General features: G+C 37.9%; 2 protein-coding genes across 2 annotated transcripts in view; both read right to left on the reverse strand.

The window, feature by feature from the left end:
• The window catches only part of LOC121421523 (GRIP and coiled-coil domain-containing protein 1-like), a 28,149-nt gene extending 24,086 nt beyond the window's left edge, over nucleotides 1-4,063 (reverse strand). Inside the window, exons 1-2 of the mRNA XM_041616265.1 lie at nucleotides 4,004-4,063; nucleotides 356-471 (exon numbers count right to left, since the gene is read on the reverse strand). Of these exons, the coding sequence (XP_041472199.1) occupies nucleotides 356-440 (85 nt within the window). The 5' untranslated portion in view covers nucleotides 441-471; nucleotides 4,004-4,063. The remainder of the gene's footprint in view (nucleotides 1-355; nucleotides 472-4,003) is intronic.
• Nucleotides 4,064-10,263: 6,200 nt separating this feature from the next.
• LOC121421524 (protein lin-9 homolog) overlaps nucleotides 10,264-16,885 on the reverse strand; it is a 31,441-nt gene continuing 24,819 nt past the window's right edge. The window contains exons 12-14 of the mRNA XM_041616266.1: nucleotides 16,651-16,830; nucleotides 15,711-15,805; nucleotides 10,264-14,018 (exon numbers count right to left, since the gene is read on the reverse strand). Coding sequence (XP_041472200.1) covers nucleotides 13,916-14,018; nucleotides 15,711-15,805; nucleotides 16,651-16,830 — 378 coding nt within the window. The 3' untranslated portion in view covers nucleotides 10,264-13,915. The remainder of the gene's footprint in view (nucleotides 14,019-15,710; nucleotides 15,806-16,650; nucleotides 16,831-16,885) is intronic.

Raw genomic sequence — 16,885 nt, forward strand, 5'->3', positions numbered from 1 at the left:
GACTCTTTCAGCATGTGCTACTGGTCAGTTTTTATGTGTATATATACTAATAAATAAATTTGTATAAATGAATGAATAAATAAATAAGTTCTCCCTAACAATTGCTATACTTTACTTTTCAAATCGTTAATTTGATATTTTTGTAGATTTTGTGATCTAATTTATTATAACAGGCTCAAATTTTGTAATAATTCTGTGATTTCTTTCATATTCTAACCATCCTGGGTTTTTCTCTCGTCTAAAAAACATACACATAATTTTTTTTACCAAGCTTGGATTCCCATTTGTAGCAAATCTCTACGAGTCTTCTCAATGTAGCGTTTGCTATGAAAAAAGTACAAAATGAAAGTTTCACCTCTCAATCTTCCCTTGTATCGGTCTAATTCCTCCTTCTGCTTCTCCACCGTTTCTAGAAGTTCTTTTCTGTTAGTTCTATCCATTCCTGATCCTTTCTCACATTACAGGTAAGCACTGCAGGAAACAAAATCATAGCACAGTAGAAAAAAAATACTACAAGGGGAAGATCGGGCACTTCAGCGATTTTTTGAAACGCACCCAAACACTTAAAAAATGCTCATGGGGAAGGACGCCCACTAGCGTTGAGTAAGTAAACCATCACTCATCGGCACATAGCTGTGTATAAAACATATGGGGGAAATGAGAGAGGAGATTTTGCAGAGGGCTCAATGGTGGCACCTGGGAATAATTCCACCTTTTACTACCAAGAAACCTCTGAAATATATTCATCTTTTATTCAGGAAAAAAAAAATGAATGAAAAATCGTCTAATTAATTCTCCCCTTCACAATTTCCCTCAAATGTTTTGTACACAACCATCTCACAATTCGCAAAGGTAAAAAAAGGTTGTTACCTACTCAATGCTGCGGAGCGCAATTCTCGAGCATTTCATTACACGGTCGATGTATGATGGGGTGTCCAAACTTCGCGCACTTTTCAATAATATTCATCAGGCTTACATTTTTTCACAAAATATTCATAATTTATACAAAACCAATTCAAGAAATAGTTACCACATTGACGGCAAGATCGTAAACTATAAAATCATAGATAAAAATGTAAAGTAGGTCGAGGGGTTTCGCCGGTATCGCGATCTCATAATTCCATTCCGATCGGAGAATGCGCGCTGTGCTGGAAAGCCGTTCAGAAAAAGTATGACCTAACTTCACTGACCAAAAATTTTGTGGAAATTTAAACAAAAACTCAAGCTCAAAAAGTGAAATATTTATTTCAGATTTAAGGCAAAATGCTGTAAAATCGGTTAGTACCACATTTACATGTAACTCACATTTTTAATGATTTCTGCTTGCAAAATTGTTATATCGTGATACTTGTTCAGATTATCAGATTTCTTAAAAACGGGCGCTAATGGTGACAAATGTGCCGATCTTTTGTCAATATTTTCATGAATACAGAACTCATCCTGGAGAAACTTACACCAAAGGGTAATTTTTGGTCACTTATCACCTTGGTGATATCAGATTTTAAGGATATTGGCTAGTTTTTTAGATAATGACTGTCCGCGAAGTATGGACATGCGCAAAGTTTGGACTCACTGCAATACTGTCCGATCTTCCCCTTGTAGTATCTTTGGTAGATTAGAGAGCCATTCATACTAAAACTTATAAGTGGTTTGCATTTTATAACATGAGTGCTGGTTGATATTTGCTTTGTTAGGCATTATGCATTTTGTGTCATAAGTAAATCTCTGAAGTCAGGCGCGAGGCTTCGATCTTCATACAAATCCCGCTGAACATGCCGGAACAAATGGAAATCACAATAGCACAAATTTTTAACGGCCAAGCCAGGGTAGGGTTTAGTTATATTATAAATCTGCAACTGTGGTACAAGTTTGCGGCATTATCCTGAAATTAGGAACCAGTTCCCATTTTCCAACGGACACTTTTTCACAAGACATACCGTACCCAACTTTCAATGCTTCAATCACTGCTTCACCACTGCTGGTGCCACTTCTACTCTAGATTCGGTATCTTTCAAAGTTAAAAGGAAAGAGCTTTGAGTACCGTAAGGGCACTAGTATTCAACCCATTTGAAGAGTTTCCGCAAATATATAGAAATATAGAATTTACCTCAATTTCAGACCCATTTTATTTCCAAGAGCAAATGCTGGTTATTCTTTTTCCATAATTTTTTTCTTTAACCAGTCGACTGTGTGCACGGGCGGTCGAATTATATGGTGATGGTTTTTGGCACTAGTATTCAATCCGTCGGCACTAGTATTCAACCTAGCGATTTAAGATGGCCCTGTCTCTCGATCTGCCCTTGTCCCATCCGACTTTTGACTAGACCTAGACCATTTGAGATTAGACCAAGGAATTAATCAAAGCCACAGACTGACATAGATCTAATTTAGCAATCTAAACCCTTTTGAGATTTGCTACCTATCCTTGCTAGGTTGAATACTACTACTAGTGCCATTCAGTGCAAAAGGCCATCGCCGCATAATTTGATCCGCCGTGCATACAGACAGATTTATAAAGAAAATACAGACAACAGATTACCCTTGCCTGGAAATAACAAAAGGTATGTTACTGCGGCAGCCCGAACACGTACTGACTGTGTTCGAGGTAGACCAAAAGCTTCGGTCTCTGTTATGTTGGTTGTTCAGCTGAACTTCGTTGGCTTCACTCACCAAATACATAGACCGAAGTTTAACCGTCGTCTGTACGGGGGATCAATGGCCACGGCTAATTTCTCGTTTTTCTCCTCAATACCGTGATATTTTACACAAACAGTGCATTCATATGCACCTTTAGGTGATAATGTTTAAGTAACGACAGTTTCTTACCCTAAATTCCCGCTTTGAAACTGGCATTCAGAGGATTGTCTCTAAAAGTTGACACTTGCGACTCGAGTGGGCAGCCATCTTGGTAATGAATTATTCATGAAAAAGTGGCCGACGAAAGTTAGACTCCGCCCCATGACCTTTACGTCACACATATAGCTTGGCGATCGCGAGCGCACGTTGAAAAGGAAAAGAATATTAATATTCATAAGCCTGACGTAAAAGAGATGATCTGATTGGCCAACGGTTTCGATAAGCAGTTGACCCGGAAGTTCTTCCCACCTCATATGTTTGTGTACATTATCAACTTCGGAGGAACGAGTGAATTGGGAGCTACACGACAGCCGAGGAAAATCACTGTTTTTGTTCCTTTTCAATTGAATTTTCACCACTTAAATGCCAATCAAAGCCTAGAGGAAATAACAAGCTGCATTTTGGTAAGCTTCTTTTTATATTTTGCAATATTTGCCAATATATTAAAAAAAATATTCGATGAGCCCCGCCGGGGGGATTTTGCGTTGTACCTCCCCTAATGGCGGGGACACGCTAGCGAGCCGTCTGTTGACGAGGAGAAATTAAAAAATTAAAAAATGTTAAAAAACTCCTCGAAACAGACGGCTGCCAGCTGTCTATGTTCGGGGGTGCCCATACGGTAGTCAGTAGGCCCTAGATCAGAAAGATTAATTTCATTGCCGTTTTTTTTAGGGGCCTACTCATTGAAGAAATAAAATTCAAACTAGGGACCTAGTCCTAGATCTATTCTAAGTCTAAACTAAAGTTCAAGTTATTTAATATTGAGCTGAATTATATCATGACGTGACTGCGCGCTGCGCTGCACTTGACTCCGCAGCGCATAATTCAGAAGTGCCATGCCATTGACTAGGCCTAGAATAGATCTAGTCAGTGCCAGTGGAAATGCCACGGCACGGGCTCTGCTCGCCGCCTTCAGCGGCTGCCCATGCCATCGCATCGCCCCTGATCCACCCCCATCATCATCAGCTCACTCACTGACTCAGTCTCAGGTTCGGAAGAGCCCGGAAAGTGAGGTGATTTTACCCGGGCTGATTTTGATCGGGCTAGTCATGAACATAATGAAATACCGGTCTGTCATCAAAGTGTTGGACAAAAATACTAAATTATCAGTTAGATTTCTACATATTTCTTCCGAATTAATACTTACTTGGGCTTTTTAGGCTGCAGTTTTTAACTAATAAGTTATATCTGCCGTATTGTGTCATGTCAACAACGACAACGTCACATTTTCTATGGGAAGCCACTGCACTCTTAGCTTCGATGTATGACAAGCTGATCTTCATCATCATCATCATCATCGTTGTACGGAAGAAGTTAGATGATATTGTCACAAGTCACAATTACTTAGGTGTCGAGATAAATAGCAACTTAACTAGACCAAAAGCTTCGGTCTCTGGTATGTTGGTTGTTCAGCTGAACTTCGTTGGCTTCACTCACCAAATACATGTCGACGAGGAGAATTAAAAAAATAAAAAAATGTTAAAAAACTCCTCGAAACAGACGGCTGCCAGCTGTCTACAACTTAACCTGGTCGGACCATGTTAATACTACCATATTTAAAGCGAATAGGGTTTTAGGCCTCCTTCGAAGAAACTTGTATACTTGCCCCCGAAATGTAAAAGAAACAGCCTATAAAGTGTTAGTACGTCCAAAGTTGGAGTATTGTGCTTCTGTGTGGGACCCATACACGAAAGACCAGATAAGTAGACTAGAAGCAGTTCAGCGAAGAGCCGCTAGATTTGTCTGTAAAGATCACAGGAGAACCAGTAGTGTTTCCCAGATGCTGAAGTTACTTGAATGGAAATCTCTCGAAGATAGAAGGGCTATCTCAAGACTTACACTTTTATATAAATCTATAAATCATAGTGCTTCGGTCGACGTAGGTCGATACTTAACAGCTCCCTCTCAAGATTCTGTTAGGACACGGAAACATCGTCAATCTCTTTTTCCCGACCAACAACAAAAAAAGATTGCTTTAAGTACTCTTTCCTTCCAAGGACCATGGCAGAATGGAATCTGCTACCAGTAGACATACGTGAAGCTAAATCGGTCGATGGTTTTAAGACAAGGCTTAACAAAATTCAAATGTCTACTTTCATCTGGGGGGCACATCATTAATTCAAATTCACCACTATAGCCACACACGCCTGCAGCAATTATATCCCAATTGAGGAGTTTGCCTGCAGTAACAGGAAGAAGAAGAAGATATAGTGCTTCCGATCACTCCTTCGAGATTACTTTTACTGGTCTTTAAAACAACTGACTAACGTGTGTGGATGGTAGACACCGGGGGTGGACATTATGGAAGAATTTTGTGCATCGATCAAGGACCAGTGTTTGTCCAGTCTAGTTTTGAAAGTGTTTATTACTACACTAGTTCGTTTTCTTTGTGATGATTTCCCTCTTGGGCTTATGATTCTTTTTTTTTTTAGAGATCATCAGGATATCATATGAGTATACAATTAATTCCAATCACAAAATTCTATATTTTTTAAAAAATTTGTTAAGGTTAAACTTTTTTCTCTCTCTCTTTTTAGTAGAACAGTTTTTTTTTCTACTCCCAACTTCCTCATTTCTCTCCATGCAATGAATTCGGGAATGAAGTTTCACCCCTTCACCGTCGCACACCCCTTCATCCTTAAACATAATGCTTGTTCCGGATTGTTAGACCTACCCTGGACCTATCCCTTCCCGGCCCCTCCCATAATGAAAATAAGTCAGTTTGTCCTTACCCCTATCAATTTTGGGAGAATTAAGGGAAACCAAGGAGCATCATTCTGCGATCGCAACTTATACTGACAACTTTTCTTGATTTTGATTGGCTGAGAAGCACAGTTCCCATGGTAACTGTCGGATAAAACAGGGGAGCGTTTGAAGGACTATTGTCAGACTTTTTTTTTCGAAAAAGTCAAATTTTATCCGACATTTAGCATAGTTATAGTAATAGTTCTTTTCAGCCGATCAAATATTCAAGGAAAGTTGTCAGATATGAGTCATGTGACAACTTGTTGGACAAAAATGTTCAAACGTCCGATCCCATGCAGCTATGACTTGTCGGATAAATCGTCCGACAATACAGGGGGAAAGTTATTTCATGAAACGCTTCTCAGATCACACGGGCGTCTTGGGATATACGGCCGGGGAGCGGAATCTGGAAATTTCTCGGGGGAATTAAGGCATTGTCCCCGGCACCTATTAGGCCTACGTTTGCAATTTAAATGGGCATTATGACGTCATTAATAGTAAAATAATTGTCAGTGAATTTTTTTTACTCTATTAAATGTATTTGCTGAGTCATTTTCGATTTTAAGTATCTGGGGCCCGTGTGGGTTATATATGGGCTCATCTGGGCTTGGATTATGGGCCCCATATGGGCTCTGCACCATCCAAACCATCAGGGGCCCATCTGGGCCATGTGGGTTTCATATGGGGAAAATCTGGTCAAGCCCACATGAAACCCATGTAAACCAGACATGGCTCATCTGGGCCCCATATAAAAACGATACTGTGTTTTATATGGGTCCCATGTGGGCCCCATGTAGGTTCACGATGTTTTAATCAATTAAAAAAATATATTAATTTGTGTCATTAAGGTGACTTTACAACCCAATATTCTAATCCCTATCATTTTATCATATCCTATAATCCTACATTCTAACCCTAATTCGTAATTCTATCGTAATCCTATCCTACACCTAACCACTGAATCTTGTTATTGACTTCTATATATAGAGCGAGTTTGCTATACTTGACAGGCTATGGTTAATAACAATTTTCAATATTTAACCTTGAAAATTTTCTCCTGAAATTAAATGTTTCGATTTTTAATTTTATAGTAATAAATTACATACTTTTCTAAAACTTTTCATGGTAGAATCCTTGCATAAACATATTATTGTTGTAGCTGTATTAGCTAAAATTTTGGTTATTTACTGTTGTATTAAGTTGAATATTCATGATTGCAGTCCAGATCGATGCCACATGGCCCATATGGGGCCCAGATGTTTTTAGCCATATGGGTTTCAAGTGGGCCAGCCCATACGGGGATTATATGGGACATATGGCCCACATGAAACCCATATGGGACCCAGATACTTTGCTGACTGGGAAACGTTTTATCGATATCCCCTCCCTCTAAAGGCGCGGCGCTTGGAGATCAAAATTTATTTAAAACATTAATATATGTAATGTATGTAAAAAACGCGAAAAATAGTTTATAGAGAATACTTAAGTTTTGTTGGATTGTATTTTAATGTAAATGAAAAGAATACTCAAACAATTACATCGATCGCTAAAAAATTCATTAAAAACGGACGTGAGAAGGGAAAGTTCGACGTTTGGCTTTCGCTTAAGCATGTTAAGCTCCCAAAAAAGTTATCGTAGTCAGTATGCAAATGCGATGACGTCACTCACATGATTTCTTTTGCATATTACATGAAAGATAACGTATCTTAATCGTTTCCTCATTTCATGATAATTAAAATTTGACTTTTCCCTCACTTTATGTAAATTCCTCAAAGCTTCTTCATATAATAAAATGCAAAAGAAATTGTGAGTGCCCATGAACTAAATCGTCAACTCTCATTTGCATATACTTTCCGATTGTTGTGCGTATATGATTGTTTTGTGAACAATAAGAGAAACTTTAAAATGCAATAGGCCCTACTGTATAACTTGCTTGTTTCACATCTGATTACAATTTTTTCCTGCATTTTTACGCATGTATGATACTTCATGATTTATTAAAATTCAAGATCCCTCCCCCTCGAAAAACTGAATGTGTGAAATTTCAATCTTAGATTTTGCAAATTGCCTCCAATTACAAAGGGTAAAACCTGCATTTGTTGCGTGTAAATCCTAAACAACCGATTCTAAAATTTTAAATTGGTGTCTAGGCCTAATGGATAATAAGAAATGCAATACAGTAGGCCTTTTGCTTCTAATCAGTAAACTTGTAAAAAAAAACAACATATGTCTGAATTAACAGGCGTGATATTCTTTGTTCAGCAAGCAATAAATGCCACCATCAATTAACAGGACGATGGTCAGCTGCTGGCCATGACCATGGATTTTTAGTAATTCCGTTGCCATGACCTGTAAGCCAGAATAGTGAAGTGGCATTAAAGGACAAGTCAACCCCCCCCCCAAAAAAAAAATGTCGATTTGAATAAAAAGAGTAAAATCCAACGAGCATAACACAAAAAAAATCATCAAAATCGGATATGAAAGTTATGTCCCGGTCGGTATGCAAAAGAGGAGACTGATGACATCAGTCACTTAATTACTAACTTTTTCTTAGGTATACTATTATATGAAATATTCTACATTAACAAAGTTTTATTTCTCCCTGAACATGTGAAATTACCCTTGATTAACATTATATGATTCAGTCAAGTTGGTCCTTAATATTGTCAAATCTGTAAAAAAAAATGAAAAATTGTACAATTTAAACAATAAAAAACAAAAGAAATAGTGAGTTTTTTTAAAACAAGTGCACACATATTTACCAATAATGCATATAGCATTTCCATTTATTTGAAAGCAGGATAAAAGAGCACTGTAGATTATAAATGCCTTGCTCACGGGCACAGCTGCCGCGGCCGGGGATCGAACCCCGGACTTTCCATGTATAGCCAGGCGCCTAAGACCACTCGGCGGCGGCACCTCCCAAGTGAGTGAGGGTCATCATCGATTCTCTCATTTGCATGTGACTAAATTGTGCACATAACTATTTTGAGAAAAATAAGCGAAACTTTCTGTCATAACTTTCTTATATCACATCCGATTTTAATGAAATTTTCAGTATTATGCTTATATAATTTTCTCTGTTGATTCAAATCAATATTCTTATGAGGTGGACTTGAAGAATCGTTACTGGGGATGGCGACAATATTAAAGAATCTGTTGAATAGGCCTATGGCCCATCTGAATGAATACGATATGTATCTCTATAAACAAATAGTGTGAGCGCAAAACGCGCAATGAAATTATGTGCCATTCAGACTCGAAAGGACATCATAAGTTTGTTGTCATGAACAGTGGTGTGTATGTACCTAAACATGCGAGCGTCAATCGAACCAGAAATAATTTACGTGTATGCTGACCCGAAAAAGGAATGTTTGTAGTATTTTTATGTTTGTTCTCATACAAGCAGATTAATCCTACCACCCCCGTCATCGGGAACAAACTGGATTTAAGAATCGAACCCACACCTAACTTGATATTTATCCTAGTTATTACTTTACTTGAAAATCCTTTTGAACAAATGTACATTATATATATAATTATATATATATATTTATATTATATATATATATAATTTTTTACTTTTAGCTTATTATTTTATTTTATTTATTTTCTTTTTAAGGGTGGGGTTAAGACCATTCACACTTGCATGGAATGGGCTGAGAATTTCAGGACATATTCTTAATATTTTTTCGATAAATAAATGTAATCACCGTTTCATGGCTCTAAGTTATCAAAAGGCTTTTAAAAGGAAAATAAATGGACAGGGCCCTAAAAATCTTCAAATGAAAAATTCAAATCTAATGAACAATCAGCAGATGAAATATCAATTTAAGTTACTAAACTTACTTATAAGATCTTAATTTTTGAGGCATTCCCTTATAAATCACATTAAAAAACTTTTACCAAGGCTTGTGACAGGTTTTCAACACATACATGTGAAATGAAATCCATCTTTAGTGACCACCCAAGGGAAACAAAATGAACAATCTGTACAATCTTCCATTTCAAAATTTGCAAACCCTCAACCTTAACCCATGATTATTTAAGACACAACTCAGCAAACTTTACTGTATTTTCCAATTGTTAGTTGTCGTTCGATTTTTGCATCTACTACTACTACTACTACCACCACCACCACAACTAGTACCTCTACTACTACTACTACTACTACTGCTACATTCTACTACTGCTACTACGGCTACTGCTGCTGCTATTACTACTACTAGCGCAACTGCTACTACTACTACTTCTACTACTACTATTACTACTATTACTACTACTAGTACTACTACTACTACACTACTACTACTACTATAGTACTACTACTACTATACTACTACTACACTACTACTACTACTACTACTACTACTACTACAACTACTACTAACTGCTGCTGCTGCTGCTACTACTACTACTACTACTACTACTACTACTACTACTACTACTACTACTACTACTACTAACTACTACTAACTACTACTAGTACTACTACTACTACTACTAAACACGCTCATATCCAACTGCCTCAGTGGGAACCCCTTTGGGAGGTCACAATAGGCAGGTGGCTGCTACATGTAGAGGGGTGGCCGCTGACAACAGTTTTTGTGTTTGTGCACACACTTACAGGCATTTATATCAAATATGACACACAACAAAACATAGCTTTCAATAGTAGATTTATTTTGTAAGAAACTCAATTGCATATTTACACAATGTACATTCCATCAAGGATGGTATTAATAGAGTTCTGCAAATTACAAATAGCAAAACAAAAGCAGTGAAAATTGTGAATTTTGAACTTAAATAATTCAGATGGATACTGAAAAAAATAGAGTTTTCATTACAAAGTAAACTCGGAAACAGATTAAAAATACTAATAACGCCATCCCAATGAATGTATTTCCAAGAGTGTTGTTCTACTTAATGAATGAGAATATCTTTTCAAGGGCCCTTTTCATAACAGTTATATTCCATATTTTCATTGTTTAAAATGGAGACCAGAAATCAAAATCCTCAAGAAAGACACATTGCCCATTCGTCTGTGGGCCCGGCAGACACTGAGCAGCAATTGGGGTCCGCTGCATAAAAGTTACTATTATGGTAACTTCGCCATCCAATGGTAACTTCCCTGAAATCCTTGATTCTGATTGGTTGATAATCGTTACCATGGAAGTTAAAACCACCGGATGGTAAAGTTAACATAATTTGTATGCAACGGGCCCCAGATCGATATTGCTCTTTTCTCCTTTCCCTTTACAAAATAGGAAAGGTATTGCTAACAGAGATGACATCTCTCTCTCCCCCTCTCTCTGTTTCTGATTCTCTCTTTCTGATTCTGTCTTTATTCCTCCTCCTCTCTCTCTCTCTCTCCCCTTCTCTGTCTATCTCCCCCACTCTTCCATTCTTTTCTCATTTGATCACCCTTCCAACTTTATAAAAGAAACATACCAGCTCTATACAGTGAGCTACTTGTAAAAGAATACATTGCAATTAATTATAATAGAAATCATGAGTCAAGCCATTATAGTCTTGATTATAATGGGGCTGCACAAAAAATATGACTGGCAAATCCAATGAGGTTTCCAAAGTCAATCATGTCTCATGCAATTGATTTCAAATTTGCAGTTGATTACAAATCTGCCTCCAGCAACAAGGAGTATAAACCAAATTGCTTGAGCTAAAATTAATCTATCAATAGTAAAATAGCAACAGAAATTAGTAATTGATTGCAAATATTTTCTTCCAACAACCCCCTAAGAATGATATATATTTTCAACCTAAATGGTGCACGTTATCATTTAATCAAAAGTCAGACTGACTGAACCCGTTTCTGTAATCACTTCACCACCACATCCTTTCAATTTGTCGGTAACAACGCATCAATATGATCATTTGTATAATAAATATATAATCTCTTATATACAAGTACAACTTATCTTACAGTCGGGGCAAATCTACTGTAATTTTATTGTCCCCATTCCATCCTTATTTTCCTTTCACAATGGGCCCCATAACACAAAATTTAATCGTAAAGTTGGTTTGTACAATTGATTGCATGTAATGAATTTCAAAAATCAGTTGAGTATCAGGTGTGTAGGTTTGTGTTATGAGGTCCTGGTACACTACTGATTAATACCTCTGTCACATTTGTTCTATCGTGGCCGTATGGTGAGTCGAAAACAGTCGTTATAACATTTTTTGTACCAGCTAAATATAGGTGGTTTCAATAAAAATGAATAAAACAACTGTTTTCGACTCGCCGTACAGCCGCTGTAGAGCAAATGTGACCAAGGTATAAAGCACATAAAATAAAGGTTTGTGTATACTCGACATGGCTTGCTAAGAATCCAAGGAGAGTGTTTCACGAAAAGTTTGATCAATGATTTTTGGCAATAGATGTTACAAGCTACTCAAATCCTTGCATCTGATTGGCTGAGAGCAACTTAGTCCCTGAAAATCACTGGTAAATTTTTCATGAAACCCTCCCTAAGTGACCACAGATCTACAAACTTGTCTTCTGTCTCTCATACATGTAAATGGCTATTAATATCAGTTATTGCAAAGGCAGCATCCCCCTTGAATTGACATATCTGCTAAATAATCACTTTTTAGGACAATTTTTTAAAATTGAGAAGTATCTTTATTACATTGCATTAAAATGAGGGAGCATTGAAGTTTGATCATTAAATTTTTCAAGGAGACTTGGCTGGTATGGTTCCCTTTATTCAAGTTAGCAGCAATAAATATTTGACCAAACCTCTTACAAACAAAAATTTGAAGTAAAAAAAAAAATGTGGCAACAAGGAAATTGACCTTCACTTGTAAACAAAAAAGAGATAAATGAAGAATGTAAAATATGCAATACTACAGCATGCCAACAAGATGGCATGCTGTAATCAAACTCTACAAACAGCTACAGTAGTATTCTCCTTGTGACGCTAGTTTATATTCTCTTCTTCAAACTTGCATTAGAGTTTGCCCTGAGCTAGAAGTGTGAACCCTTGCATATTTTGACAATCGTATTGTTAATCCACTATAACTTGACTGCAACCCAAAGGACAGACATGTGCCCACCTCTCTAAGGATTCGATATTGACAACAGTAAATCGATTGTCATTCATGCATTTCAGGGGTCCGTCTTACAAAGAGTTGCTATTGATCCGATCAATTTTGAGTATATGGAAATCCATCAACATATTTTCTTCAGAAAGTTAACACAACGTCCTTTGTAAACAAAGAAAAGTACACTGAATTTTCAAGAAAACTATGAATGTATGAATAAACATCATGTAGAAAATATTTTGAACACATTTTATATGTTGACATTGCTGGCTTTCCATACTTGTGGTTGATCGGATCAATCGTATCTCTTTGTAAGATGGGGCCCTGAAGGTCACTGAGGTTTAAAATCTGCTCATACTTGTTTCCTCTCGCACAAACACAGGGAAAGAATAAAAGCTGGATTAATATGGCGCGACTTCCAGAGGATAAAAAGTGCAACTATTATTACCGCAGCTTTAGCTTGAAATGCACTGCTTCTCCAGGAGCACTCGGATGAATTTGAATCACGGTACAAATCGCATCAATCTCTCTGCGCCAATCAGCCTTCATCCAAATTGTGGGCTCTCTCTGGATAGGCTTTTCATTCCTGTGCATTTTGTTGTAGATGTTCAGTCCAAAACCAGCGACACGAACATTGTTGGGGCTACGAATCTGCCTCGACTAAACATCTTATTCAATATCTGGCACATAGAATGAAGCTAAAACCAATGGTCTCAATATATGCTATTCATCCATGCAGCGTTTCATTGTGGATGTTCCGTTCCTGAAACGCGCCACACGAAGCTTGAAGGGGAAGAATTGTGGACTGCAAATCTGCCTAAATTACGCTTCAATCATATTGCTCCATCAGAGTGAACCTTGCAACCAAGTATCTGTAAAAGGCTATTCAGCCATGCAGCATTTCATTGCGAATGTTCATTCCTGAAACCCTGAGACAAGTCTCTTGATGCGGAAGAACGGTGAACTGTCCCTCTCCTGGAAGCAGTGCCTGCGGTGTTTCAGTACGAGACGTGTCTCTCAGAGAATACGTGTTAGTTCTCCATTCCTGAAACCCTCAGGTACTTCGCTTGATGGGGGAAAGACTGGTGACCTGTCCCTTCTCCAGAAGCTGTTCTTGCAGTGTTTCAGTACGCACAAATGTCTCTTGAAGAATGCATATAAGTTTCCCATTCCTGAAACCCTGAGACAAGTCTCTTGATAGAGAAGAATGGTGAACTGTCCCTTCTCTGGAAGCGGTTCTTGCAGTGTTTCAGTAAGAGACGTGTCTCTCAGAGAATGCATGGAGGTTCCCCATCTGGCTCATACCACTCTGTATATGAGCTATATGCACTTCAACGTTGTCTTCAAAGCACCTGATAAATGCAGCAAAACCAAACAAAACCATAAAAAATATTAAAATGTCTATGTGAGCTACAATGTATATGTATAGGCACCTAACGTCACTAAAGCACCTAATAAATGCAATTAACACCAAAATAATAAATCAAAGGTGGTAACGTTTGAACAATTTTACTTAAAGGGGAATGAAACCTTTAGAACAAGATAGCTTGTGTGAAAACAGAAAAATCAAAGAAATAGATCAACGAAAGTTTGAGAAAAATCGGACAAATAACGAGAAAGTTATGAGCATTTGAATATTGCGATCACTAATGCTATGGAGATAGCAAATTGGCAATGCGACAAAGATGTGTGATGTCACTTGTGAACAACTCTCCCCATTGCTTTAGTATATATTTCACTTGAATTGCCTCTTTTATCACATCTATCCATAGATCATGTGTTCTTTCTACATGAGGGCATGTAATACATATTTTTTAAGAATACATCATGGATAGAGAGTTTGTATCATCATAAGAAAAAGCAAAAAGAGACATTTTGAGGGTATTTTATAGTCCACCAAAGGGAAAGTTGACATTACACATCCTTGTCGCATAGCCAATGGGAGGATCTCCATAGCATTAGTGATTGCAATATTAAAATGCTCATAACTTTCTCATTATTTGTCCGATTTTTCTCAAACTTTCTTTACTCTTATTCTTTGATTTTTCTTTTTCTACATGTACACAAGCCTATTTGTTCCAAAGGTTTCATTCCCCTTTAATTCTTTATAGCAAAATCATTAATATTGTTTTAAGTCCCTCCTATAAAAACCCCACCTCTTTTTAATAAGTTTGACCATCCCTTGATTTCCTTCCATAGTGATAGTGACTAGTATGAAACGATATCCCTTAGTTAATTGCATTGTAAATCATATCGCATTTAGTATTTTAGTACTTTATGATCTCAGTTATCAGTATTGATAGAATTTAATTGGCTCACTTATCGACCCCTTTTAGTTAAGTTTCTAATTAATTGTGGTGATGTTTTCACTTTCATATTCTGTCTAGCTCATTTCCCTAAATAACTTGTATTTTCTTACTTCTTTCTTTTCTTAGTGCTTCGAAACATCCGTAAGAAGCGCTTAATAATTTTTGTCCATTATCAATATTTTGTAGAATGACTAATAATATCAATAATGATATAAGTCCTTATACAGAAATGGGGCTCCAGCAGTGATGGAAACACTGCGACTGAGGGAGGGAGAATCAGACAAAGAAACACCTAAACACCTGCCCCCTCCTACCAGAGCCATGCACCACCAAAGATCTGGAGACTTTTCACCCCAAAGCCAGATCATGTACCCTCAACTGGACAGGACTTGTGTAATAAGAATAATAGCTGGATTTATAAAGCGCTTTTTGCCTGAGGATACAAAGTGCTATAATTACCCCGGCTTTAGCTCGAGCTGCCATCACCGGCACTCAGTGCATTCAAGGAAATAATCCCGCCCGATCTGCCGGGTACCCATTCACCTCACCTGGGTCGAGTGCAGCACAGTGCGGATAAATTTCTTGCTGGAGGAAAGCATGCCATGGCTAGGAATCAAACCCACGACTCTCTCTTTGAAAGGCCAGAGTCAGAACCACTAGACCACGGTGCGCCCACATAGTAATAGTGTAGTAACCCATGAAGAACAAGAAGAATAATGATATGAAAGGACTTACTTGTGATTGCTAGGATGTATCTTCTTCTTGAGATCCGCTATAGACTCATTAAGAGAGCTGTATCCGACAGAATTCATGTCACCTTTGGCTAACGACTAGAAAAGGAAATCAAGAAAGCAAAAGGAAGCAGGCTAAATGCAAGAAGTGGTGATATCCCAATTGTTTGTGTTCAATGCACCGATAAGGCATAAGCATCTCCATCGTTGTCAGTGTAATCATCACCATCATCATAACCCTCCTCCTTACCAGTATCATCATCTTCATCTACACAATCACCACACAAGTAATTATCATCAATTACCATCCCCACCAAAATGATGACATTTATCATCCTGACTTACTTTGATTACTTTAATTAAGGCTAGTTATAAGGTGGTTGAGTTGTGGGTTCTTGTTCGAGCACCCCCCCCTACTACTCTTCCGCCATCTCATTATCATCATCATCACCATCATCACCATCATCATCACCATCATCATTATCACCATCACCACCATCACTATCATCAACATCACCATCATAGCCATCATCACCAGCACCACCACCACCATCTTCTTCAATATTCATCGCCATCACCACCACCATCATCATCATCACCATCATAATCATCATCATCACCATCATCATCACCACAACACCACCACCATCATCATCCAGAATTACTTTGATCTGCAGTGCTCATGAGTGATGTAAGACTAGCTATTAGGTCATTGAGTTGATGGCTCTTGATTTGAGCATCCCACTCCTCATCATTATCATCATGAACAACAGGAACACAATCACCATCTTCAACATCATCACTTCGTTTCAAGCATAAACACAATCGTCATCGGCACTATCTTCTCCATCATCATTACCACCATCTTCTCCATAATCATCATCATCACCATCATCATCATCATCATCAACAGCACCACCACCACCATCATCATCCAGACTTACTTTGATCTGCAGCATGAGTGATGTAAGACTAGCTATAAGGTCATTGAGTTGTGGGCTCTTGATGGACCGATCACCCAGGACCAGGTTGGCATCGTTCACCATCTGTGTGGCTTCTTGCTCGCATCGCATCTTCTCCTCTGACGGCTGGGCCAGCGGTGGCAAGCCCTGCTCTGGAGCAATCTGGATATTGAAATAAATAAATGAATACAGAAAATCACATAGATTTCCATCCATA

This window comes from Lytechinus variegatus, chromosome 9, assembly GCF_018143015.1.
Source record: "Lytechinus variegatus isolate NC3 chromosome 9, Lvar_3.0, whole genome shotgun sequence".
Classification (NCBI taxonomy): Eukaryota; Metazoa; Echinodermata; class Echinoidea; order Temnopleuroida; family Toxopneustidae; genus Lytechinus; species Lytechinus variegatus.